This window comes from Rhinatrema bivittatum, chromosome 1 (genome assembly GCF_901001135.1).
Source record: "Rhinatrema bivittatum chromosome 1, aRhiBiv1.1, whole genome shotgun sequence".
NCBI lineage: Eukaryota > Metazoa > Chordata > Amphibia > Gymnophiona > Rhinatrematidae > Rhinatrema > Rhinatrema bivittatum.
This window is the reverse complement of record NC_042615.1, coordinates 549,311,401-549,336,392: the sequence shown is the minus strand read 5'-3', so window position 1 is coordinate 549,336,392 and position 24,992 is coordinate 549,311,401. Positions and strand designations below refer to the sequence as shown.

Sequence of the window (24,992 nt, the reverse complement as noted above, 5' to 3'; positions counted from 1 at the left end):
TGGGAAATTGTTCATCCCCTTTATCATTTTGGTCACCCTCTCTGTACTTTTCTAATTCTGCTATATCTCTTTTGAGATGTGGTGACCAGAACTGCATACCTAGTGGTTTCTCCATTGCAACTATATCTTTTTTGAGATGCAGCAATCAACATTGTACACAGTATTCAAGGTGTGGTCTCACCATGGAGTGATACAGAGGCATTATGACATTTTCCGTTTTATTCACCATTCCCTTCCTAATAGTTCCCAACATTGTTTGCTTTTTTGACTGCCGCAGCACACTGAACTGATGATTTCAATGTGTTATCCACTGTAACGCCTAGATCTCTTTCTTGGGTGGTAGCTCCTAATATAGAACCTAACATTGTGTAACTATAGCAAGGGTTATTTTTCCCTATAATGCAACACCTTGCACTTGTCCACATTAAATTTCATCTGCCATTTGGATGCCTGGATTGGCCTCTGTTGGAAACAGGATGCTGGGCTTGATAGACCTTGGTCTGACTGAGTATGGCATGTTCTTATGAGGGTGTAAATAAACATGTAGATAAAAGTGAGCCTGTTGATATAGTGTATCTGGATTTCCAAAAAGCATCTGACAAAGTCCCTCACGAGAGACTTATTAGGAAATTTAAAAAAAATCATGGAATAGGGGGCAATTGTGGATTGCCAACTGGTTAAAAGATAGAAAACAGAGTAAGGTTATTTGGTAAATTTTCCCAATGGAGAAAGGTGAATAGTGGAGTTCCCCAGGGATCTGTTCTGGGACAACTGCTTTTTAATATATTCAGTAAGCTGGCAAGCAGAGAAGTTACCAGGATAAAATTACCCAGATATTCAGCGGCACTTCAGGAGTTAGCCGGAGAAACCCTTTTGAACATTGTCCTCTCTGTAATTGTGCTTCAAAGCAGATTTGTTTTTTTATTTATTTTTTCACACAGGAAGCTATTGTCAATTAACATCTCTGATTTTGAGAGCGTCCTGCGTAGCCGGCTGTCCATATCTTTTTTGTTTCTCCCATAGAGTTGAATTAATCAGGTAGAGCAGAAATGAACTCGCAATACAGAAAGCCGAGAAGACTATAGCAGTGGAATAATATGATCGCCCGTGTCTTGCATTATTGGTGTACTTAATACTGTCCTCCTTTGACCCAGCAATTTCTTCCTGCTTCTTTGCACTACCAGCTCTATCAGAAGTGGGACTGAGATCTGGTACCTTGACCCTTCATGCCCCCTACTCTACATCCACACTGTTCTGAGCGTGCATACATTACCCAGCAGCTCAGGAGAAGCAGCTTCAGAAGTTTCAAACTGAACATTCTAAAGAAATTCTGAATAGTGCGTAATAATGATTGCTGCAAGTACTTTTCAAATATTACAGTGTGGAGAAAGCATGAAGCTTTAAGTATTGCTCTTATTGGGGATTTTAAAACAGAAGTACCTTAGAAAGACATCCAAAAACCACTGCTAAAACATTCTTTACTTCCAAACTTTTTCTGCATTTCATTTTTAAATTTTAGAGCATTTTTCCTTTTCTATTCAGTCCTGCATCAGGCAGGTGCTATGCTTCTGTTTCTGCCCAGTATCTATGTAATCTCCCTAGAACCTCTCTTACTATTAAGTCAATAAGACAGTTTATAGTACCAGAAGTAACAAATTTTAAATCAGAGACATTCATAGACTATTAACTGGTTGCTACATTTGCAAGAAAACTATGTAGTGAGGGACATGCTTTTCTCATACTCCAACTTGCACATCTGAAACTCTTGAATCTGGTTCCAAACTTCTGACCACCTTGAAGAGATAACTCAACAATAGTTCAACAGTAAAATACGTACCCACGGAGAGCATATATTAAGAATACAAGAGTGATGGGTATCACAAAATGAGGACTAACACCTACTCTGTTTCCTTCATGTAAATGATAGAGAGAGAGAGAGAGAGCACGAGAGAGACCTAAGGAAGAGGACCACAACCAGCTACTGCTGCGGGCTACAAGGGAAAGGAGTAGGAAAACTGCTGGAGAGGGTAAGTAAAGGTGGCTTTCATTCCAGTTTGTCTCCATATTTGTAATTTGTGGTCTTTCTGTTCTTGGTAATGTTCAATCTTGTGTGTATGACTGAGGTGAGATATTTAACTAGAATATAGGCATATAAAATACCTCATTTTATTTGTTGTGTTTTCTCAATTGGACATGCATTAGTGGTGAACTGCTGCCTTTTTATAAGTAGGGCTATTGCACCTGGTAGTAGAGGGAGTTTGAGTTGCTGTTATTGAGATAACTCCAGAATATTTTTTTTGTATGGTGAGTCGAACGGGGAATGTTCTAGTTCTGCTTTATACCCATTACTGAGTATCGGGTGAGGGGGTGGGGTTAGCCCTGTGACTCTCATGTGTTCAGTGTGTCTCGCATGTGAGGACCATCTATCAGGTGTGTCCCGACAGAAAAAAGGTTGAGAACCACTGATGTAAAGAATAGCTGCAAGGTTGAATGAGATATGCACCAACAAATGTTTGTGTATCTGAAAGTAAAATATAATATTAATAATGCTACTAAATCTAGATAACCAATCATTCACTGCAATGCTCAGGTTTTAACAGAACTAGCCGTTCCAAAATAATCTGAGAGGATCTGCTTCAGATTGGCTACCTGTGTATCTCATTTGTACTCTGAAAGGTATGTTTTCATTAATGAAAATAAACAGCGAGGGGCACAAGAATGTTGTGTAAGTCACACATACAAATTAAAAAAAAAAGAAAAAAAAAATTCTACAGAGGATCTGTAGTGGCTTTGGTAGTGCTATCCTGGAGATGTGTTGGATTCCCAAAGCCAGGATTCTGCTTCCTGAGCCAGCCAGAGCTGGGAATGCTGCATAGTCATCTTTCAGAGCCCTGGGTGAAATGAGGAAAGTCTCAGTCATGACTTTAAGAGGCCAGGCGTGGGGTCTATGTTAGCTGAGTTCTGGATGGAGCAGCAGTTTGAGGCCTCTGGCTGTGGACTGTCGCTACAATGGAGGAGCCGCGTTGATAGGAAGGGTATAAAACTCATATTGCTGCGAATGAAGGTTCATAGCGCTATAATCAACAAAAGGAAGATTCAGACAGAGATGGAAGCCCAAAGGAACAGGAAGAAACTATCAAGTCATAAAAAATAATTTTATGAATGGATGAAGATAAAAAGGTTTACTTGGATACATGCTATTTTACCATTTTTTTTAATGAACTGGTTAGTTTCAGGTCTTTCACATTAGATTTTATTTGGTAACCTAGCATTCTATTATTCCTGGACATACAACCCTGTGAAGCAATGACTTTAACCTCATTGTTTGCTAGGCTGATGAGAGAAAGAGCATCATTGGCCTCAATGTGTGTCAGCCTTGAACAGAGCTCATTGCCTTAAGCAGGCACAAAGGAGCCACTTCACTTATTAGCCACCTAGTACAAGCTGCAGAGAAGTGTATCCAGCAGCCTTATCTGAAGGCCGCTCACAAGATCACTGTAGCAGACCTAATACAAAACAAATACATAAATCAAAAGCATTATCATCCCAGCACAGCTACCATTTACATTTCAAGTTGCACAGGAATTTTCCTCCAGGATTTCATACATCAACTATGTTGGGGTTATAATATAGTACAGACAAAACACACCAAGGTGTTCTCCCTAAAAATGTTTTTAAATCTAAGGGAGAACACCTTGGTGTTTTGTCTGTACTGTTTGATTACTCCTTTTTGCTGCTACCTCTTTTTATGGGGATACAATACATACTGGCCAATTTTTCATACACCAGAAATGGCTTGATTTTTGCATTTATAATCAATATTCAACATGCAGGAGCTTACAAGCCTTCAAGGGCAATTCTGAAGAGTCACAACCCAGTCAAGTATTCAGGATATCCTGAATGAATATTCATAAGATGTATTTGCATACACTGCCTCTGTTATATGCAAATTTCTCATGTATATTCATGAGGGATATTCTGAAAACTCGAGGTTTGTGGCTCTCCAGGATTGCAGTTTGACATTGCTGCCCCAGGACCTAATGTTGCCAGTAACATCTAACATAACATGCAGTTTAGGGTCAGTGTGTGGTATCTGTGTATTTCAGCTGGACTGATGTGCAACACACACACAGTGGTCATTGATATCAAAGATAACGCCGCTCCCTTGCATATCACTGCTGGCAGAACAAAAGTACTCCTTCCCCGAGTACTGCTCGCTCAGAGGTAAAGGGAAGTTATGGGTCAGCTGGGGGAAGCAGACTAAAATAGTGTTGCCATTTAAGGAGCGGGCAGGGGCAAAGGGGTCATGGGAAGATTGCTCCAGGTAGAGATCAAGAGAACAAGGTCTTCTCTCCCTTCATTTTTAATGTGTTTGTTTACTAGTACAAAGAGAAGGAACAAGGAACACCAGCAGTGGACTTAACAGAATGTCTGCGTATTGGAACCCTTTACCAAGTCACTACAGCTTGACAAAAAACTTCAGAATTACAACTCACCTATATGACCTGCTTTAACTTTAAATGGCACATCCAGCTGACTCTGCAAAGAAAGCATTTGAACCTATTTTAGTCACCACTCCATATTTTTATGTAAAGCTTTTGGAAAAGATGACAAGGTAAAGGGTGAATGGATTAACTTGCATCTTTATACATTCATTTTCTATAACATTTATTTCATTACATTACAAACCAAAACAAATTAAACTTTAAAAATTATTAAGTGAAACATTTTTAATTTTGATCTTTTGTTGGATAGGGGTGGGGGGGGGGGGGAGATGAGAATGTTCTTTGAAATGCAGAGCAACAAACAGATGTTGGAGAAGCAAAGAAAGCAATATGTTCCACTTTTTACTACTACTGCATTCCAAAGGGAATTAAAATCAAAATTTACCACCCTACTATAGTATTAAAATATTTTTTTAACTTACATTTACCATGAATACAATCTATAAGTTTCCATCATAAAAATACAATATTAAAGCATGCTTCAGTGTTATCTGCTATATCCAGGAAAGCAAAGTTGCAAACTTCTTTAATAAGTGTTCTTCAAAGACAGCAGAATAAATCAGCCACACACATGGGCGAGGTTATTCAACGACACCAATAAGATGGTCTATCAGAGAATTCTGAAAAAGCCTTCCCAGATTTGCTTAGGCATGTGTACGATTTCCCACCTCGCCCGACCTCCCTCAGACCTATAAACATAGCCAATTCCATAAGGGGCTTGTGTGGCTGATTAACCTGCTGTCCTCAAAAAAACATCAACAAACTGGATGTATTATCCTTACAAGTGGGAATCTCTAGCTAAGGACCGTATTCATCAAACAACAAGAACAAAAAAGAAAATAAAAGTAACAATATGATGGCTAAACCGAATGACAGTATACAAAACACAACAAATAAATAAATAAAATATTGACACTAAAAGTATATAATTTTATTTGGAGAAATCCAATTTAGGTGCCTTATTTTTCAAGGCAGACATCACAAAATAAAGATAATGAAAAATGACCACAATTGCTATTGAGTAGGGAGTCTGTATCTATGTTGAATGTTTTTACTGATTTGGCAATAAACACATGAAGCGGAACCACATGTGAGGACATCACAAAATCTGGTGCCCAAATGCCAATAAACTGAACAGAAAAGAATACTGCACAATATTCCATGCGTGGTTGCACACAATTAAAAAAAAAAATCAAAAAGAATAGACCTTCCAGCCTGACAATTCTGTCCTCCCCGGATTATTCTTTTTGTATAACCAGTTCAGCATATTCAAATTAGTTCTCTGGGTAAATGTATCCTTAACTTTCTTTGGAAAAGAGAATAAGAGCTTACAATCTAACCTCCTTTGTAGGATTCTTCATTTTGGCAGATAAACATTTCTCTGTAAACATTCAATGCATATGAATCCTCCATAAAGTTCTATCTAGCAAGATGCATCAATCTAGGGTTCGAGTCCCGCTGTCGTTCCTTGTGACCTTGGGCAAGTCACTTTACCCTCCATTGCCTCAGGTACAAACTTAGGGCCTTATTTACCAAGGCTATCGCAGGCTTACGCTGTAATACTTTAGAAAAGGAGGCCCTTAGATTGTAAGCCCTCTGGGGACAGGGAAAATACAGATGTGATGTGTCAGATCGAATGTCCGTACATAAAAATAAATAAATACAGTATACTGAGGAATAATAAGCTGCGTATTGTTTCTCTGTTCCTAATGCTGACGGGTTGGGTATTGAACCTCAGACTCTGAACAATCAGGAGACTTCCTTTGTTAAGATATGCATATGCCAAGTAACACATAGATATCAAGCACTGTGATGGACACAGGAAAGACAGAGGAAATACCATATATGGTCAAAGAGGAAATGCTGGTGTGTTCAAGATAGGAAAAGGTATAAAGGTGTGACTAAAGCAGATGATCAGTGGCTGGTATCTTTTGTTTGCTACTTTGCAGGCAGCTAGCAGAGATCTGATCCCAGTCCCTTCAGAATCTTGTATGTATGTTTAGTAAGATTCTGTAGTTGTTCCTTTACTCCTCTTGCTAATAAAAACTTTTTGTTTAATTAAAAAAAAAAGACTGCCTAGAATGCTTATTTAAGAAACCAGATTAACAATACACATCTTTCCACTGGAACAATATAATATTTCCATCTATAGTACCTATAGACAAACTGATCAAAAAATACCACTTGAAAGGCTTTCTGGCTAAACTATTGATATCCTGTATAACCCAAAAATCAGCTATTATTTCACATGACTACAAATCATGTATAACAGACCCCTACTTATTTGATTTGAAAGTCCTAACTGCATGCATATACTCTTGTGAAATATTTGGTCTTGCATCTCCCTTAGCAAGACATTCTCCCTTAGTATGAATTTCTTTAGTAACATCGGTCACTCCCTCAGCCTGACATGTTAACATGGGATTCAAATACCCAGATTGCATGCTGTTCAAAAAGCATACGAGTTTGAAACTGACAGCCCTCCTCTCAGAACCGCTAACAAGAATCTGTCAAAATGTGATGCAATAAAATAGATTAATTTACAGACAGTAACTTGTCTACAAAGGTGATGATATTCCATGGCCAGTGAGCAGAAATGTCACCTAGGTATCTTTACCCAGATATCCATCAACACTTAGTTGGACAAGTCTGCCACTGAATATATCCAGGTAACTTTAGGATAATTTTTCTGACCAGACTTATCAGCTAAGTTTATCTGGGTAGTGCTGAACACTGATATTAACCAGATAAATTTTAGTCATATCTCCAGAATAGCCATCCCCACCCAGCTCATGGAAACTCAGCCTCCTTAAGACCCGTATACAGAAAAGGGAAATTGGAACTTCTCTTGTCCAAGATGGAGGAGATACAAGGCTGGTGCAAGGGTATTAGGCATCCTAGGTGAATCTTACAGCCTGGCACCCCCCCCCCCCCACCTCCTTACACAGACAGTTTAAAATTGTTTGTGGAATAGATTTTTTTTTCATGAAAAAGGACACACCTTATTATATAAGGACCTCAGTTTGCAATTACGTGAATTATTTAAAATATTTCTGTTTTCACTAAAAAGCTAATTTAACCCTGACTTCTTGACTTTAATATTCGTTAACCATTAATTTAGGCACCAGGCAGTTTACTGAGAGGGAAAAGGGACCTGCAAGATTATATACTTGTCTTATTTGCCTGTTCATAACTTACCAATGCATTTTCTTTAATTTCAAGCTTCTTCAATGCTACAGCTCCTGAAAGAAAGATTGTAAAGATATTTTAAAATTGGCTCCTGAAATTCCTAAGCAACCAACTTATAGCCAGCCCTCAATAATTACAAGAAAACTTGTCACACCCCCTGAACTTCCACTCTTGCCTCCTTCCACCCAAGCTGATCGGCACCTTGGCAGAGGTGTGCAGAAACTACTGTCCAAAATAGGAGCTGCAGCAGGACTGAGTGCAAAAGGAAGGGACAGGGCTGCGATGGGGCCCGAGCATCTACTGTCTCAGTATCCGGCTGGTTCTATCCCAGAGAGCAGGATCTTGCACACTTCTGCTATGGCACTGCCCAGACAAAGTGTAAATTTATTTTCGATTTAGCTCACAGATTTTTCATTGGTAGCATAAAGTGAATTACATTCAGCTACAGTAGGTATTTCCTTACCAAGAGGGCTTACAGTTTAAGGGGCCTATTTACTAAATGTTTTCTCCCATTTTGCATTGACAGGACAATGAAGGATGAAACAATATGCCCAAGGTCACAAGGATCAGCAGCAGAATTTGAACCCTGGTTCTCACTCAGCTGCTCTAACCACTACTCCATGGCAAGAACCATAGCAAGGCAACCACCGTCACGTCCAACCGCAGTCATGATTATAATTCAAGAATATCATTCTCTGTTTACAGGGTTGTTCACAACTAAACGAAGTCAAGTTGGCGAATAACTGGCCAAATATTTTCCTACTAAGATTATAACACACTTACACTTGCACCTGCACCAGTCATAAGAACAAAGCTTATAGAAAGAAAATGAAGCATTAATCTTATAAGAACATTTTAAACAAGTTCCTTCCTTCTTTCCAGGCCTCTCCTGAGCCTCTCTCGATCATCTTACAGCTCCCCAACAGAAGTAGAGGCTAGCAATGTACAGACATCATTCACAAGAAAACTCCCTCATTACAGAAAAACACTATTGAAAAGAGGTCTTTTTTAAAATATCTATATGCACTGTATATTAGTATTTTGTATTATAGATCAATAGGAATCATTTCAACCCAGCTGACATACGAGCTTGCTATGTTGAACTAGAAAGGGTACCAGTTAGGACTGGATCTTAAATAACTACAAAAAGCAGTGTTACATTGCTCCCGCAAGCACTAATAGTTGTAAAAGGAGCATCAATGTTTTCAAACACACAACACCCCAGTGAAAACAATCTCAATGGACTGAAAAAGCAAATGAAAGAAACAGATAATTACCGTAATTTTCGCTCCATAAAATGCACTTCCCCCCCCCCCCCCCCCCCGATGTCTGTGCATCTTATGGAGTGATTTAAAAAAAAAAAAAAAAAACCTACAGCCCCCCACCCTCCTGACCCCCACAAGACCTGCCAAAAGTCCCTGGTGGTCCAGCGGGGATCCGGGAGCGATCTCCTGCACTTGGGCCGTCGGCTGCCAGTAATCAAAATGGCGCCGACGGCTCTTTGCCCTTACTATGTCACAGGGGCTACCCCCTGTGACATAGTAAGGGCAAAGAGCCGACGGCCCAAGTGCAGGAGATCGCTCCCGGATCCCCGCTGGACCACCAGGGACTTTTGGCAAGTCTTGGGAGGGGGGGGTGTTTGGGGGGTTTTCCCCCTCACAGAAAGAGAATGATAAAAGTTTTATGATCAGGGGAGTGGACCGAAATGGCCCTCCCCAGACCCGAAAACGAAATGGAGACAAAAAAAAATTTTATGCACTCCCCTAATTTGCTCCATAAGACGCACAGACGCCCGGGAACAGAGCCGGTTTAGCAAACCATTTTTTTTTTTTTTTTTTTAATTTTCCCTCTCTGAATCCTAGGTGCTTCTTATGGAGCGAAAAATATGGTAATACTTTATTCAAGGATAATTCTAATGGAATGTCAGGCGAGTGCATATTTGACCATAAATGGGTGCATTATTATAGAATGGATAAGAAATTAGACTGGCAACAAGCAGGCTGGGTCAGCAATTTTGAGCACATGTTCTGAGAACATTTGGTTTGGCAAGTCAAATTTGGGGTATCACAGATTACAATTAATTTGTGTTGAAACAAATTTATAAATTAGGGTATTTTGATTCAAAATCTGAAAACAACAGCTAAAGCAACATCCACCCAAGTGGAGTAATGCTCCAGCAATTGTTCTATAAGCATTATAGCTGCACTGACGTATTCAGCAAGCTAATGTTGCTAAAATGTGATCTTAAAGGCCCAGTAAGAGTCCGATTCACTAAGGTTTTTCTCCCTCAGAATGGGGGGGAGGGGGGGGGGGAGAGAAAAATGCCAAAACATGGACCCAAAAACCCAAAGCAATCAAAGCTAACTCTCTAAAGCTAAATTAATCACAGTGAAAAGAGCTACAGTTTAAGGAAAAGCATGTCATGCTCACCACGAAAACTGAAGCATCTTATGTACATGCTAGAGTACGAGAACTACTGCACATGACCAGAAAAATCTCTAAGAACTTCCTGGAAAGGTGTGTTAGCATGAACAGGATAACATCACATACATACATGTATACACACACACACACACACACACACACACACACAGACAGCAGTTATACACAGTGGGCCAGATTTTAGTATCTACGCCAGATTTTATAACATGCGTGCGCCGAGCCCTAGGGGAGCCCTGATGGCTTTCCCTGTTCTCTGAGGGAACTTTCCTTCCACCCCCCCCCCCCCCCCCACCTTCCCCTATCTAACCCGCCCCCCAGCCCTACCTAAATCCCCCCCCCCTACCTTTGTTCTCTTCTTTACGCCTGCCGGCTGCCAGCGTGCAATCCCCCGGCATGGCTGCCGTGCCCGAGGCCTCGGTCCCGCCCCTGGACCGGCGCCCCACCCCCTTTTCGAAGCCCCAGGACATAGGCTCAGCGCGCGTAATCCCCCTGCGCGCGTAAATCCAGCCGGATTTACGCGCGCAGGCCTTTAAAAATCTGCCCCAGTGTTCCTAATTGATGAGCAATATACGAAACAGGAACACTGTACAAATTCACAGAAAAATTAAGATAACTTTATCTTACTACAACATAGGTAACCCTTCTCTCTATATCTAGATATCTAATACACACATACATATATACACACACTGCTTGCCTTCAAAGAAAAGTATGAAATCCATCAAAACAAAAATCATCCCAAAAGATGCTTTCATTTATTGTACCACCACACCTGACTTAAAATCGAGGAATGTCATTTATCAGACTGCAAAAATTCATTCTTTTAAAACTGGAATAAAAACTGCAAAACCTAAACTGTAAATCTTGGAAAGCTACTATTCGTTCTATAACAATAGAATTCACAATTCATGCTTTAAAAAAAAAAACTCTATGCTTTTCCAATTGAGTTTTCTATATTTCCTCTCTTTTTTTTTGTTAATATTCTGTTTGAGAATCAAACCAATAAAATAAAAGGATAAATCTGCAAGCACAAAATTCACTTTTCACAAATAAGAGGCCTATACAATAAAGTTTAACATGCAAGATGAGATTTGGGCATGCTAAAAATAGTATGCTAAGGAGTAAGGCCTTAACATGCACATTAGGTCCCCCATCATTAACATATAAGTGCTAAAATAAGCGCTTAGCCTATATGTTAATGAGGGACCACCACATGTAAATGAAGCTTTATTGGGCCTGTGGGAAACATGTGCACTCCACACCTATTTTCTGAGTTTAGTCAAGTCTAAAAATTAAAACACCAGCTTAGGACTAGGTGGGTTGTTCTTTTTTGTTTGTTTTTTTACTACGCTCAGAAGTCTTAAACACCCCCCCCCCCCCCAGTCCAAAGTAAATGGGCCATTAGCAGGGTGGGATTATTGCATCTCCCCCATCCCACCCTAGAGTAAAGCTGAAGAGGCCAAGGTAAACCAATGGACCCCCACCTCTTTTCCCCCAGACCAATGCGCCAATACCTTCTCCTACCCTCCCAACACAAAGTCAAAGGGGGCCACATGCCCCGACTGCTACCCCTCCCCCTCCCCACCAGTTCCCTTCCATCCCCTAGCAAATCTTATCCCTGCCTATTTTTTCAAAAGAAGTCCAGAAGACAGCACCACTCCTTCCTGACCCGCTTCTGCCTAATTTCAAAATGGCACAGCCTGACCTTCTGCACTACTTAGCCATGCCCAGTGAGGGGCAAAAGTAGTACAGGAGGTCAACTAGCATCATTTTGAAGTTCAGCAGCAGTGGGTTTAAAAGGTAGATTTGCTCTCTCCTGCCCTAACCTTCTGGATCTGTTTGGAAGGGGCAGGCATAGGTGGGACCTGACAAGGGAAGGAAAAGGAGCTCGAGTTGGGGAAGGGTGCAAGGCAGGGAGAATCAGAGTATTCAGCCCCCTTATGCCAGGGTCACCGAGTAGGGGAGGAAGGATCCGAGCATGAGGTCCCATTGACACCGCCAGAAAAGTGGGAGGTAAAGGCTCAAAGAATTCAGATGCTTAATCTTTTGTCCAGGAGGCAGCAGTGGGAAGGAGGGGATAAGCATGTTTGCTTACTGTAAATGGCAGGATCAATTAGTCCTGACACATGAATAATATCCAACAGCACAGAAAGGACCTCTCTCTCTAGCTCTATAGAGGTTTTACCCTACTGAGCACACATGAGAGTTCCTTCTCTTATTCTGCTTCATGAACCCCCAGTCCATTTGTAGACAGACAGGTATTAAGCATGGCTAATTCATCTTGCTGTCTATTTATTTATTATTTATTTAAATTCTTTTAATATACCGATGCTCAAGACCAGGTCTTATCGGACCGGTTTACAGTAAACTAGGGGTAACCAGTTAACAGAGCAAACAACAACAAGAAGAACAAAAAGTTACATTATAACAGGGAATGTAGAACTAGGATGTTAGAGAAAAAATAAGTTAAACAAATTCTAACAAATTTTAAAAGTTAAGTTAAACAAATTCTAACTGGAGAGAAGGGCAAAGGAGGAGAGGGTGCTTACAGGATAAGAATTATGTACAGATTTACCTAGTATATATGAAATTAAGCAAATTTACAAATTTACATAGAGTATATGAAATTAAGCAAGTTATAAGATTAGTCGGGCAACAGTTCCTTTGAGTTGCGGAAATGGACGCATCCGTGAGGTAAGAGACTGTGTGGGTGACCCTGAGGCTTTTTTAGGGGTAAGCTTGGGCGAATAGCCAAGTTTTTAATTTTTTTCTGAATGTGATATGGCAATGTTCCTGGCGGAGATCTGGTGGGAGGGAGTTCCAGTGAAGCGGTCCAGCAGTTGATAGTGCCCGTTTTTCAATAGAGTTGTGAAAAATGGATTTTTTTGGGGGGAACTTGGAGGGAATCTCTATATGCAGATCTGGTGGGTCTTGCAGAGGAGTGTGGTTTGAGTTTACTGTAAGAATACTTTTATTTATTTAATAATTTTTATATACGATTTTCATGCGAGCATATCAAATCTGCTTTTCTTCATCAACAAGCAGGGCTGAATTAGTCATGAGAGATTGGGGGGGGGGGGGGAGAGGGGGAGTCCCAAGCTGAGGGTTGCGTGGCAGAGCACTTGGGGTAGATTTTAAAAGGTGCACGCGCAAATGGCTGTGCAGATTTTATAACAAGCGTGCAAATGTTATAAAATCCGTGGGCCGGGCACGCAGGGGTCTGAATTTTGCAAGCGTACGGTGACGCAATCTGGCCTCCCCAAGTTCCCTACCCCCTACCTAACCTTTCTTCCTATTCTCCTCCACCCTGACCCCTAATGCCTATCTAGCTACCCTGATTTTTTTTTTTTTTTACTTACTGCTCCTTGGGAGCAGAAGCAACTTACGCACGCCGTCTGGCTGCAAGCTGTCCCAGCCCGCTCTGCCCCTTTGAAGAGGCCCGGCACTTGTGTGTACTGGGGTTTACATGCGTAGCCGGGCCAGTTTGAAAATGCACGTGGTGCACACAAGGCTCGGCCATGCACGTAAACCCCGGGTTTTTTGCATGCAGGCCTTTTAAAATTTGGACATTACTGAACAAGCAACCTGTCTCCTCCATGCAGAGTGGTCTATTAGGTGAACAGGGTGTGCAAAATTGCTTATCCAAAGTTGCTGTCATTTCTTGACAGATTGCCCAGACAGCAGTAGGACAAAGGTGTGCACAGATGACTACGTTCCAGCTTTACAGATGTCTTTGAGAAATAGCTCTCAGATGAGTTAGTGAAGTAGCCATGCCTCTGACATCAGGCCCTTTGATAGTGTCTCATCTGTGGGCCAATCAGCATACATGGCAGTGCACAATTCAGTCCATAGCCAGTCAGAAATGGTATATTTAACAAATGCTATCCCCCAATCTGTTGGGATCATAAAGATAGACCAGGTTTCTCAGTGGTTGTAAGTGCTTGTGTTTTCTTTAAGTAATAAGCCAAGACCTTTTTGCAGTCCACTGTGTGAAGGGCCTTTTCTCCTTTATATGCATGAGATTTTGGCAAACAAAATGTGGGCAAAATGTTTGCTTGAGATGAAAAATGGAAATTATTTTAGGAAGGAATTTCAGATGGCTGCTGAGTACCACTCTGTCATGGAAGAATTGAAGGTAAAGTAGGACAAAAGCTGAGCTTGAGAGAAAGGTCCGTTCAGCATTATCGGTCATGGCTAATTCAACCCTGTTTGCTGCTGAGAACAGTCATTGCGCCGTGGCCCCTTCAGTTTTGCTCTGGGGTTGGGGTTATGAAATGGCCCCTGCTAACCATCTCTTTCATTTTGGCCCATAGGGATTTAGAGCCATAGATAATGTGGATGTTACTGTTTTCTCTTGACATTCACACTAGTCCCTTAGCCATGGTAAAATCTTTTGCATAGCATGTTCTAAATATTTTTGTGAATTGAATGGTAAAAAATTAAGGCACAAACATTTTTTCACATATGCAGACCTTTTGTGCCTTAATGTAAATTTCAAATGTATTTACATCTGTATATATTCAAAAGGACTTCCGTGGATAAAAAGTTTAACCAGCATAAAAAGCAAGTTTGCTTACCGTAAACTGTGTTTCCGTAGATAGCAGGATGAATTAGCCATGCTGTCATGGGATCTGTCAATCAGGTCCGGGAGGCGGAGCTTTACCAAGCAGAGATTAGATTTTAGCTCTCTGCGGCTGCGCATGTGTTCCCGCGCAGGAAAGTAACAGATTCTCCTCAGTCTGTGATTAAGCTGTATTGTAGTTGGAAGACTGACTGCCAGGGAGGAGAGTGGGTCAGCATGGCTAATTCATCCTGCTATCTATGGAAAAACCGTTTACGGTAAGCAAACTTGCTTTTTCCCGTTGATAGCAGGGCTGAATTAGCCATGCTGTCATGGGAGTCCCAAGCTCTCGATCACGTTGGTTATGCTATGTATGTTTGTACGTGATCATGAACAGTGTGGCAGTCACTGTGTACCAAAGGATAGAGATTGGAAGATTGCATGCCCTATCTTCACGTCAGCGGCTGCTTGTTGATCAAGGCAGTAGTGCGATGTGAAGGTATGGAGCAAAGACCATGTAGCTGCCTTACAAATGTCTATGGGTTGTATATGTTTAAGGTGTGCCAAGGAGGCCACCACTGCTCTTAACTTGATGAGCTTTGGGAACAGAATGCATCTGTAGCTTCTGTTTGTCGTAACAAAATTTGATGCACTGTGCTATCCAGCTGGAGGTAGTGCGTTTAGCCACCGGTAGTCCAGGTGCCTTCGGGTCAAAAGAGACAAAGAGTTGAGAAACTCGGGAGTCCGAGTTTGTTCTTTCTTTGTAGTATGCTAAAGCTCTTTTGCAATCTAGTGTATGCAGTAATTTTTCCCTGTCATTTGCATGCGGTTTAGGGAAAAAGATGGGTAATTCTATGGTCTGATTGAGATGGAATTGAGAAACCACTTTTGGTAAGAAGGACGGGTGAGTTCGGAGAACCACCTTTTGATGATGAAACTGTAAATATGGAGAATAATGGACCAAGGCCTGTAATTCACTGACTCATCGTGCTGATGTTACTGCAACCAGTAACACCACCTTCCATGTGAGGTATTTAATATGTGCTGAGTCCATGGGCTCAAACGGGGGAAGCATAAGCTGTTCAAGAACTATGTTGAGGTTCCATGGAACTGGAGGTTTGGAGATCGGAGGACGAAGGTGAGTTAACCACGTGATAAAATGAGATAGTAAGGGGTGATTGGAAATAGGAATATTGTTAAGTGGTCTGTGATATGCCGCTATGGCACTGAGATGAACTCTAATGGATGATGTTGCAAGACCAGCTGCGTACAATGTATGTAGATAATCCATGAGTAGCTCAGGTGAACAGTCTAATGGTGGTACACCATTAGACGTGCACCAGGTCGAGTATCGTTTCCATTTATAGCTATAGTTTTTCCTTGTTGAGAGTTTCCTGGATTCTAACAAAATGGATTGTGCCGAAGTGGAAACTCCCTGTTCTGTTAAAAGGAGCCTCTCAATCTCCATGCTGTCAAATGGAGAGATGAGTGTAGCGAGTGTAGAAGCATTCCTTGATCTTGGAAGAGAAGATCTGGATGACTTGGTAACCGAATGGGGTCCGTGATGGACAGTCGGAGAAGGAAACTGTACCACGGTTGCCTTGGCCAGGGGCTGGAGCTATGAATATCAGTTGAGCTTTGTCTGCTATGCACTTCTGAAATGTTCTTGTTATGAGTGGTATGGGGGGAAAGGCATACAGGAGGCCTGTCGGCCACGGAATGAGGAAGGCATCCTGGGTGATCCTGAACTGACTTGGTCTTATCGAGCAGAATTTGGGAACCTGAGTGTTGATCTCTGTTGCAAAGAGATCTATCGCAGGTGTCCCCCATTGCTTGAAAATGTCTTAGGCTACCTCCGAATTGAGTGTCCATTCGTGAGGAAGAAAGATGCGACTTAGACTGTCCGCTCTTGTATTTGCTACTCCTGGTAGGTAAGTTGCTTGCAGATGTATGCAATGTTGGTGAGCATGTTTGAAGATTGTCAGGGTCTCCTTGCAAAGGGACCATGAACCGGACTCTCCTTGCTTGTTGATATAAAACATTGCCACTTGATTGTCTGTATAGATCATGACCCTGCGGCCCTTTAAGTGATCTTGAAACACTTGTAACGCATTTCGAATTGCTCTGAGCTCCAATAAGTTTATCTGTAGGGTCTTCTCGGAGATGGTCCATAACCCTTGGGTTTCGTAAATCTCGAGATGCGTCTCACAAGGGATGGGGAGCACATCTGTAGTTAAAACTGCATTGTGAGGAGGACTGAATAATGCTCCTTTGGACAGGGTGGAGTCTAGGAGCCACCATGTTATGTCCTGTTTCATCTCGGAGGTCAACGATAACTTCTGTGTCAATGGTTTGAGTGTTGTTTCCATTGACATTTTAGTCCCCATTGCAAGCGTCTCATGTGTAGCCTGGTGTTGGGCACCGTGAAAATGGCCGCCGCCATGTGGCCGAGGACTACTAAAATTTGTCTGGCTGATGGCATTTGAGTGTTGTTCAACGAGTAGAGAAGTTGACATATTTGTGTTATTCTTTCTGTTGGGAGATATGCCCAGTTGCGAATAGTGTCCAGGCTTGCTCCTATAAACTGTAGTCGTTGTGTTAGTTGGAGATGTGATTTCTGAAAATTGATCACTAGCCCTAATTCCTATAAGCACTGTATCACCCGTCTGAGGTGATCCTGTAAGATGTCTGGGGTTGAGGCTATTATTAGCCAATCATCCAGATATGGAAAGATGGTCATACCCTGTTATCTGAGATGAGCCACCACCACAACCATGCATTTGGTGAAAGTCCTGGGTACAGCCGATAGTCCAAAGGGGAGAACTTTGTATTGGTAGTGTTGATGACCGTAGCGAAAGCATAGGTAACGCCAAGAGGATGGATGGATTGGAATATATGTGTAAGCATCCTTCAGATCGATGGAACACATCCAGTCGTTGGGTTGAATGAAAGGTAGGATCGATTTCAACTATACCATCTTGAATTTCTTTTTGGTCAGAAATTTGTTCAATTCCCGTAGATCTAATAAGGGGCGAAGGACACCCAACTTCTTGGGGATGAGGAAGTATGGGGAATAAAACCCTGTTTGTCGGGCTTTTGGGAAAATCCGTCGAATGGCCTGCTGTTTGCAAAGCAAAGCAATTTCCTCCCCCAGTTGTGGTTGGAAGCTTTAACTCTTTAGAGTGGAAAGGTGAGGTTTTGTGGTAAATTGGAGTTGGTAGCCATGCCGTACTGCCTCTAAAACCCATTGATCGGTTGTTATTCTCTCTCAGGCTGCCAGGCAAGAATGAATTCTGCCAGGTGGTGCTTGATGTAGTGGTGGTGGCTGAGTTATTAAAAAGATGGCATTGCTTTTACTGCAGTAGCCGGCTGTTGTGTCTGCTGTCTTTGGTTACGTGGCTTACCCCTACGTTGAGTCGGGTTGTTTTGTTGCGGCGGAGGATGCTGGTAAGATGGATACGTCTGTGTATGAAAGGATTGATAAGACCTGTAAGGCCTACGGGCATAGGAATGTCTATGAGTAGATCCCACACAACGCGTGGTCGAGTAGTGAGGTTGTGATGTTAAGGATTGAACTGCTAGAGCCTCCTCTTTTAATTTGCTGACTGTGTCTTGAAACCGTTCTCCGAACAGGTTGTCTCCTGTACACGGGAGGTTCGTTAGTTTCTCATGTAAATCTTCTCGTATCGTACTAGAATGTAACCATGCTATCCTATGTGCTGCGATAGCTGTTGCAGACGCCCTAGAAGATGTTTCAAATCCCTCATATATAGACCGCAGAAGGTGTCGAGAACACTCCATGTCATGAAGAGGCAGTGGTACCTAATCAGCCGTCGAGGAAAGCATACATTTTGTGGCTTGTATGCACTCATATAGGTATTGTACCATATAGAATTGATGGTGCATAATGCGGGCATTCAACATTGAGTTTTGGTACATCTTCCTGCCAAACTCATCTAAATATCGGTTGTCTTTGCCCGGAGGATATGAGGTATGTGACTTTGCTTTTTTGAATCTTTGCATTGCAGACTCTACCACAATTGAAGCATGTGGTAGTTGTGGCATAGAGTAAGGCGATGTTTTTCGCATACGAAACTTTATATCCATTTTCTTTGAAACCGCTGATAGAAAGTAGGTGTTTCCCAAGATTTCTGTAAGACGATATACAATAGTTTATGTGGTGAAAGAGATGTTGACTCTCCCGGAGCATCAAATATCTTTAGGAGACCAAAAGTTTCTGATCTAGGGTCTGTCTCCTTTTGGACCTTGAGATGCAATATCGTGCCCAATTTTTCTAAACATTTTGGGTATGTCAGGTCCTCAGGAGGGGATTACGGTTCGTGCGGTTGTTCCTGTGGATCTGATGGAAATCCGGTAGATGGGGATGTTTGCGGAGACAGAGAATTGATAGGTGTATTTTGCTGTTGAATTGGTTAACTTGGTCGTTTTGCTATTGGGGATGCTGAAGGCTCCACTGACTGTTCTCTAGAGGTGTGCCTGCTGTGTTCTGGGGAACTCCCCAGCAGTTCGTTAGACATCTTAAAGGATGATTGAAGGGTTTCTTAAAACCCTGCCAGCGATTGGGATAATTGAAAAAAATGCCTCTTTTGTTCGAGGAGGCATTGTTGAACGACCAGACTGTTTCGGTAACTCACATACCTTAGGTTGTACTGGAGGAATGTGAGGGGAAGCATTTGGCACATCACTCTTCTTCCTCACCTTATGCTTTGCGATCCTAACAGAATTATCTGAGGATGTAGATGCAGCAGAGGAAGTGATTTGTATGATGTCTCTACGAGATAAGTTGTCTACACTTCGTGGGTGAGATGACCTAGAAGTAGAAGGGCTCACTTCCCATGTGTCTCTCATCTTCACCGCCTTTTGATGTAAAGTGATTGCCTATGGTGATGGCGTGACGATGATCTCGTGTGGATTCCACGTGCCGACAGTGATAGACGTGTACGTTTTGATTTCACCTCTATAGAATTGGAATCTGAAGAGGTGGAATTAGGTACATCTGGAGACTGATGTACCCATGTGGTTTTGACTGATATGAGTAAGTGGACTGTTGTAGTCCAGTATGCGTCGATTCCTTCATTGCTGTGTGCGCCAATGTCTTCAGCGCCCTGTGCACAGACGTTTTCTGTAAGTTGTGCGCATATGGCGACTTGGGCGTATAAGTCCTCGGCGCTGTTGTTTCCAGCGCCATGCGCGTGGATGTGTTCGGCACTGTGTGCGCCGATGTCGATTTGGGTGCAGAACTTTTATGCACAGACGGTGATTTGGGAGCAGAAGGTACTTTGGGCTTATAAGTCATAGGCGCCGAAGTTTCAGGCGCCGTTGTTTCCTGCGCCGATCTCTGAGGCTCTGTCGCTCCTATCGGATCTGATGGCCTATGTCGGCTCGGCAAGTCCTTACCTCCAAGCCTGGAGGGTTGAGGATCCCATGACGACGCTCGTTTTTGAGATGGAGCCGTGGTTGTCGAGGGGCCAGGCGAAGAATGAGCCTGAGATGGCTCCGAAAAACTGAACAGTTCCAATGTCCTATACACCCGTTGTTTTGGGGCTCTTGAGGACATTCGGGCACAAAATTCACAATTTTTTAAATTGTGCTCTGGCCCCAGGCATCGGTAACATCGGCCATGTCCATCCGTGACAGACATTACCTTACCACAAAGTAAAGGGTTTAAACCCCGACTTTTTCGACATTTTAAGAAAATAAAACGTTGAGGAGAAATCAGCCCCGCGAGCGATCCCGCTCAAGGAAAAAAAACAGACAGGAGAATCTGTTACTTTCCTGCGCGGGAACACACGCGCAGCCGCAGAGAGCTAAAATCTAATCTCTGCTTGGTAAAGCTCCGCCTCCTGGACCTGATTGACAGATCCCATGACAGCATGGCTAATTCAGCCCTGCTATCGACAGGAAATCACCTGTCTGAAAATTTCCCACCCTTTACATAATGCACATACTTTTAACCACATTGTAATGGAGGCATTCCCGGGTGGGGGAAAAAATTGCAGTTTTGCTCAGAAAAGAATTTGCAGAAAAAGCAGATGCAAAATCTCTGCATGTACTTGTTCCTTAGACAATTTTCAGTGTAAAAATGTGTGTACTTTTCCTTTGAAAATTAGTGCAGACTGTAGGTAAAAAGTACGTGCGGGGTTTCAAAACTGCACCCAATATATGCTTGAGATGGTGTCTATATGGCAGGGACCCCAACTGTGCTGTTGCAACTCTGGGCACAAGGGACACTTTGTGGCACATAGAGGGCTCTGGAAACGACAGCCACAGAACTGGAAGGAGGCAGCCAGACCAACAGGTCGTGAGATTGAGGGCATCCACAGATTGCCAACTGATAAAAGGAGAAAGGGGGATGTGTTGGGGGACAGGCTCTGCTTTCAAGTGCACCTACATTGCAAAGATCCAAACAGCTGTAGAGAGGCAGTGGAACAGACGAGCATGCTGGAAGACACAGGATGCCTGGAGTCTGACAGCAGGAGTGGGGAGGGAGAAGGATATCCTCTGGCTAGTAGGATTATAGGGTGGGAGAGCGATGAAAGTAGTGGATAGTGGTGGTGGAGGATGACAGCTGAAGTATTCAAATTAATGGACTTAATGGACCCTTGGTCTGACCCAGCATGGCAATTTCTTATGTTCTTAAGATTGTTCTCATGCTGCGCTATTCCTTAGCATGATAATAAGCTTCTTTGCATGCAACACAGCTCATTAGATTACACATATTGTGCCTTATTTAGGAGCCAAGAAACACCATGTAGTTTGTTTCACAAATTCTGTGCATTGTTTCCGTTTTGCCTGTAATAATGCTGTTTACCATATATAAATGCATAATCACTGCTTAGTAAATAGGGGCCACAATTAGACGTGCAAACCAAAGTTGTTCACTCAGATAAAATCTATCCATATAGTTATATTTTCTTCATTTTTATACTTATATCCAATAAAACAAAAAGCCCACAGGTAAGCAGGAGACAAAGTAACCACACTGAAGTCATGGAGAGGGAAGTGTACAGAGAGAGTTCTCTTTTACCAGGTATATACACTGAAACAGTGGTGAATAGGTAGTCATTCCAAAATAATAGATGGAAATTGGAAGACTTTGAATTAGTGAGAGTAAAAAGGCTGGTCAAGAAGTGAGGGGAGCTGGAGCTCATAAAAAACAAAATTTGCTTACCTGTAAACAAGGCTCTCTATACACAGCAGGATGGATTAGCCATAACGCGTGGGTGACATCATCCAATGGTACAGACATGGACCCAACTTCCAAAGCTCAGTAAAACACTCTTCCACAACTTAAGCTTTAGCAAAATAGTTGACTCTCCAGGTAGGCAGGCAGGGATTAAGTATCCTGCTGTCTACAAAGAACCCTGTTTACAGGTGAGCAAACTTGCTTTCTCCATCAACAAGCAGAAATGAATAAGCATTAACACACAGGGAGTGCCAAAATAAGGATTGCACAGTGGAAGCACTTAAAGACCTCCTGACCCTATCAATTGGAGAACAGACTATGCAGAACTGCTTACCAAAGTTACTGTGATTTCAAAAAATGCTGTCCAAAGATTAGTAGATATAGAGGTGTGACTTTATGACCAAGTAGGTTTTCTGCATGTTTCTTTAATGGAAGTAGCTCAGAGATGAGCCAGTAAAGTCACTTGATGAGCCTTGTTAGAAACTGTAACCAGTAAGCCAGCCAACGAGTAACAGTCTGCTAGCCAATTAGATATACCGTATTTTTCGGACTATAAGGCGCACCGGATTATAAGGCACATTATCAATGAGCGCCTGCTAAGGCGTCCAGGTTCATATATAAGGCGCACCGGATTATAAGGCGCGGCTCAGAGCCTTTTTTTTTTTTTTTTTAAATCGGTTGCGCCGACCCTTGAAAACTACGGTACTTTTTATTATCCCCCCAATGCCCCCGGGCGCAGCGACAGGCAGATCGGCAAGGCCAAGAAAAAGATCGCGTTTAAACGCGCTGATGCTGCTCCTTCCTGCCTGTGCGTCCCCGGAAGTAAACGTTGCCGGAGCCGCGTGGGCAGGAAGGAGGGAAAGCATCAGCGCGTGCAGAAGTGGAGCAGCACTTGCGTTTACGGACTGCCGCGAATCTCAAGTCGCAGCGGCCCGAGAAGAAGAGGCCCGGTAGCAGGGCCACTGCAGAGCCCATCCTGCGGCGACCCGCAAAGAGGCGGCCTAGAGGTGAGAGAGAGGCTCTGTGTGTGTGAGAGAGACAGCATGTGACAGTGAGAGCCTGTGTGTGTATGAGAGAGAGAGAAATGCATGTGAGAATGAGAACCTGTGTGTTTGAGGGAAGAAGATGGAGAGAAATTCATATATAAGGCGCACCGGATTATAAGGTGCACTTTCGATTTCTGAGAAAATCATAGGATTTTATGTGCGCCTTATAGTCCGAAAAATACGGTAGTTTGTTTGGCAACTGCCCTTCCCATTCTATTAGGATCAAAAAGGACACAAATATTTGGAAAGCTGTATGGTGAGGTTGAGTCCTCCTTAGGTAATATGCCAAGGCTCTCTTACAGATCAAGAGTGAAGAGCCCATTGTGCTCTTGATCTTGAAAAGAATGTAAGTAGCATAATGACTTCATCAATGTAAAATGCAGATACCATGTTCAGAAGGAACTTGGGTTGAATTCTTAGAACTACCTGTGGTGATGCACCAGTTTGTGTCTTAGTCCCTGCACAGGAATTAACATTTTAAACCAAAAGATCAGAACAGGATTGCTTAAAAGCAAGGGAAAGTTAAAGTAGTTGCACAGGGAACCTCATTTCCCAGATACTCTTGCCTACTTTTGGCAGGCAGCCAGTGGGCATGACTCAGGCCTGGGTGGAGTTATTAACACCTCAGAGGCTTGTTTGAGGTGTATAAGAAGTTCTAGAGTAGTAAAGAAGGAAGTCACTGCTGGGAGACACAGCCAGGTGAATCAGCTGGGTAGACAGCCATGGAGGCAGATGGTGAAGATGAACCTGACGCAGCTTTTTCTGGGCTCACTAAGATAAGTGAATTTTTCCAGGCTTGCTCTAGCAAAGGAAATTCTGAACTGCTGATTTTGAGAAACAGGAAAGGAAAAGTTTTCCAGAAGTGTTTAAGAAACACTCACAGGAGAGAGATGGAAAGGAAATTAGTAGGGCTATACCGTGTGTTGGATTTTAGGGAGTTCTGTACTGCTAAGAACTACAGAGTTAGTACTGTAACACATATAGACAGACATATTAACCAGGAAGAAACAGGAGAAAAACGTTTGCCGCAGTTGTGTGAATGTGCTTATGGTTAGCCAGCTACATCTCTGAACTGCACAGAAAGAACTGTTAACTGTGCTGCTGTTCATCTGGAACTTGAGATGTTGGTCTCATTTAATCAGTCTAAAAATGTCCTTAAGAGTTATGTCATCTCCTATACATAATAAAAGATCATGTATATACCATTTTGAAAAGGAAAATATACCTTGAAAATTTTTCTTCAAATTCTGCCACAAATAAGTTTATGATGTCTGCGGCCATTGTGGCTCCCATTGCTGGGCGGCAATCAAAAGATTAAGAGAGAGGAGGGATCTACTAGATAAATGAAGCTTGACCGACGTGCCGCAAATGCGCAGTAGAGAGCAACTCTACCACGCATGCGCGGGCAGCACGTCGGTCAGAGCTTGCCTGTAACAAAAATGGTGTAGCGAGGAGCAGTAGCGGCAGCGAGCAGTAGTGGCGGCACATGCGAGGGAGGGAGGGACCTCCCCCAGAGATCTTCCGTCTGCGCCATCTGAAGGGGTTGTGAATGAGCTGAGAGGGGAGGGGGGAGGATAGAGTGAGGGGAGAGGGGAGGAGGGAGGGAGACTAGATGGTGAGAATGAGGGGGAGGGGGAGAATGAGGGGTAAGGAAATGGCCCAAAAAAAAAATGTTAATGTAGCCCATTGTTACGGGCTTAACGGCTAGTATAGTCATAAAACCAATAGTTATCTTGCCGCCCGCTTAAACGGGGTTCTCCCTCTCTTGGTTCACTCTGACCAAGTGGGGTTTGTACCAGGAAGAATGGCGGCTGATAACGTTCGCCGTATCATTGACATCGTAGACTTTGTCCATCATACCGGCGCCCCAGCGGTTTTGTTATCTCTCGACGCTGAAAAAGCGTTTGATTTAGTTCACTGGCCCTTTTTATTTAAGGTTTTAAAGCATATGTCCTTTGGTCCCCAATTTGTTTCTTGGATTACTAAATTATACCATCATCCGCAAGCGCGAGTTAAAACTAATGGTAGTTATGGGTTACCTT

The 24,992-nt window shown here is 42.7% G+C and overlaps 1 protein-coding gene across 3 annotated transcripts in view; it reads right to left on the bottom strand.

Moving 5' to 3' along the window:
• VPS13A (vacuolar protein sorting 13 homolog A) overlaps nucleotides 1–24,992 on the bottom strand; it is a 745,426-nt gene that overhangs the window by 654,340 nt on the left and 66,094 nt on the right. For all 3 annotated transcript variants that reach the window (XM_029616432.1, XM_029616443.1, XM_029616452.1), the window contains exons 2-3: nucleotides 7,704–7,747; nucleotides 4,497–4,539 (exon numbers count right to left, since the gene is read on the bottom strand). In XM_029616432.1, the coding sequence (XP_029472292.1) occupies nucleotides 4,497–4,539; nucleotides 7,704–7,747 (87 nt within the window). The remainder of the gene's footprint in view (nucleotides 1–4,496; nucleotides 4,540–7,703; nucleotides 7,748–24,992) is intronic.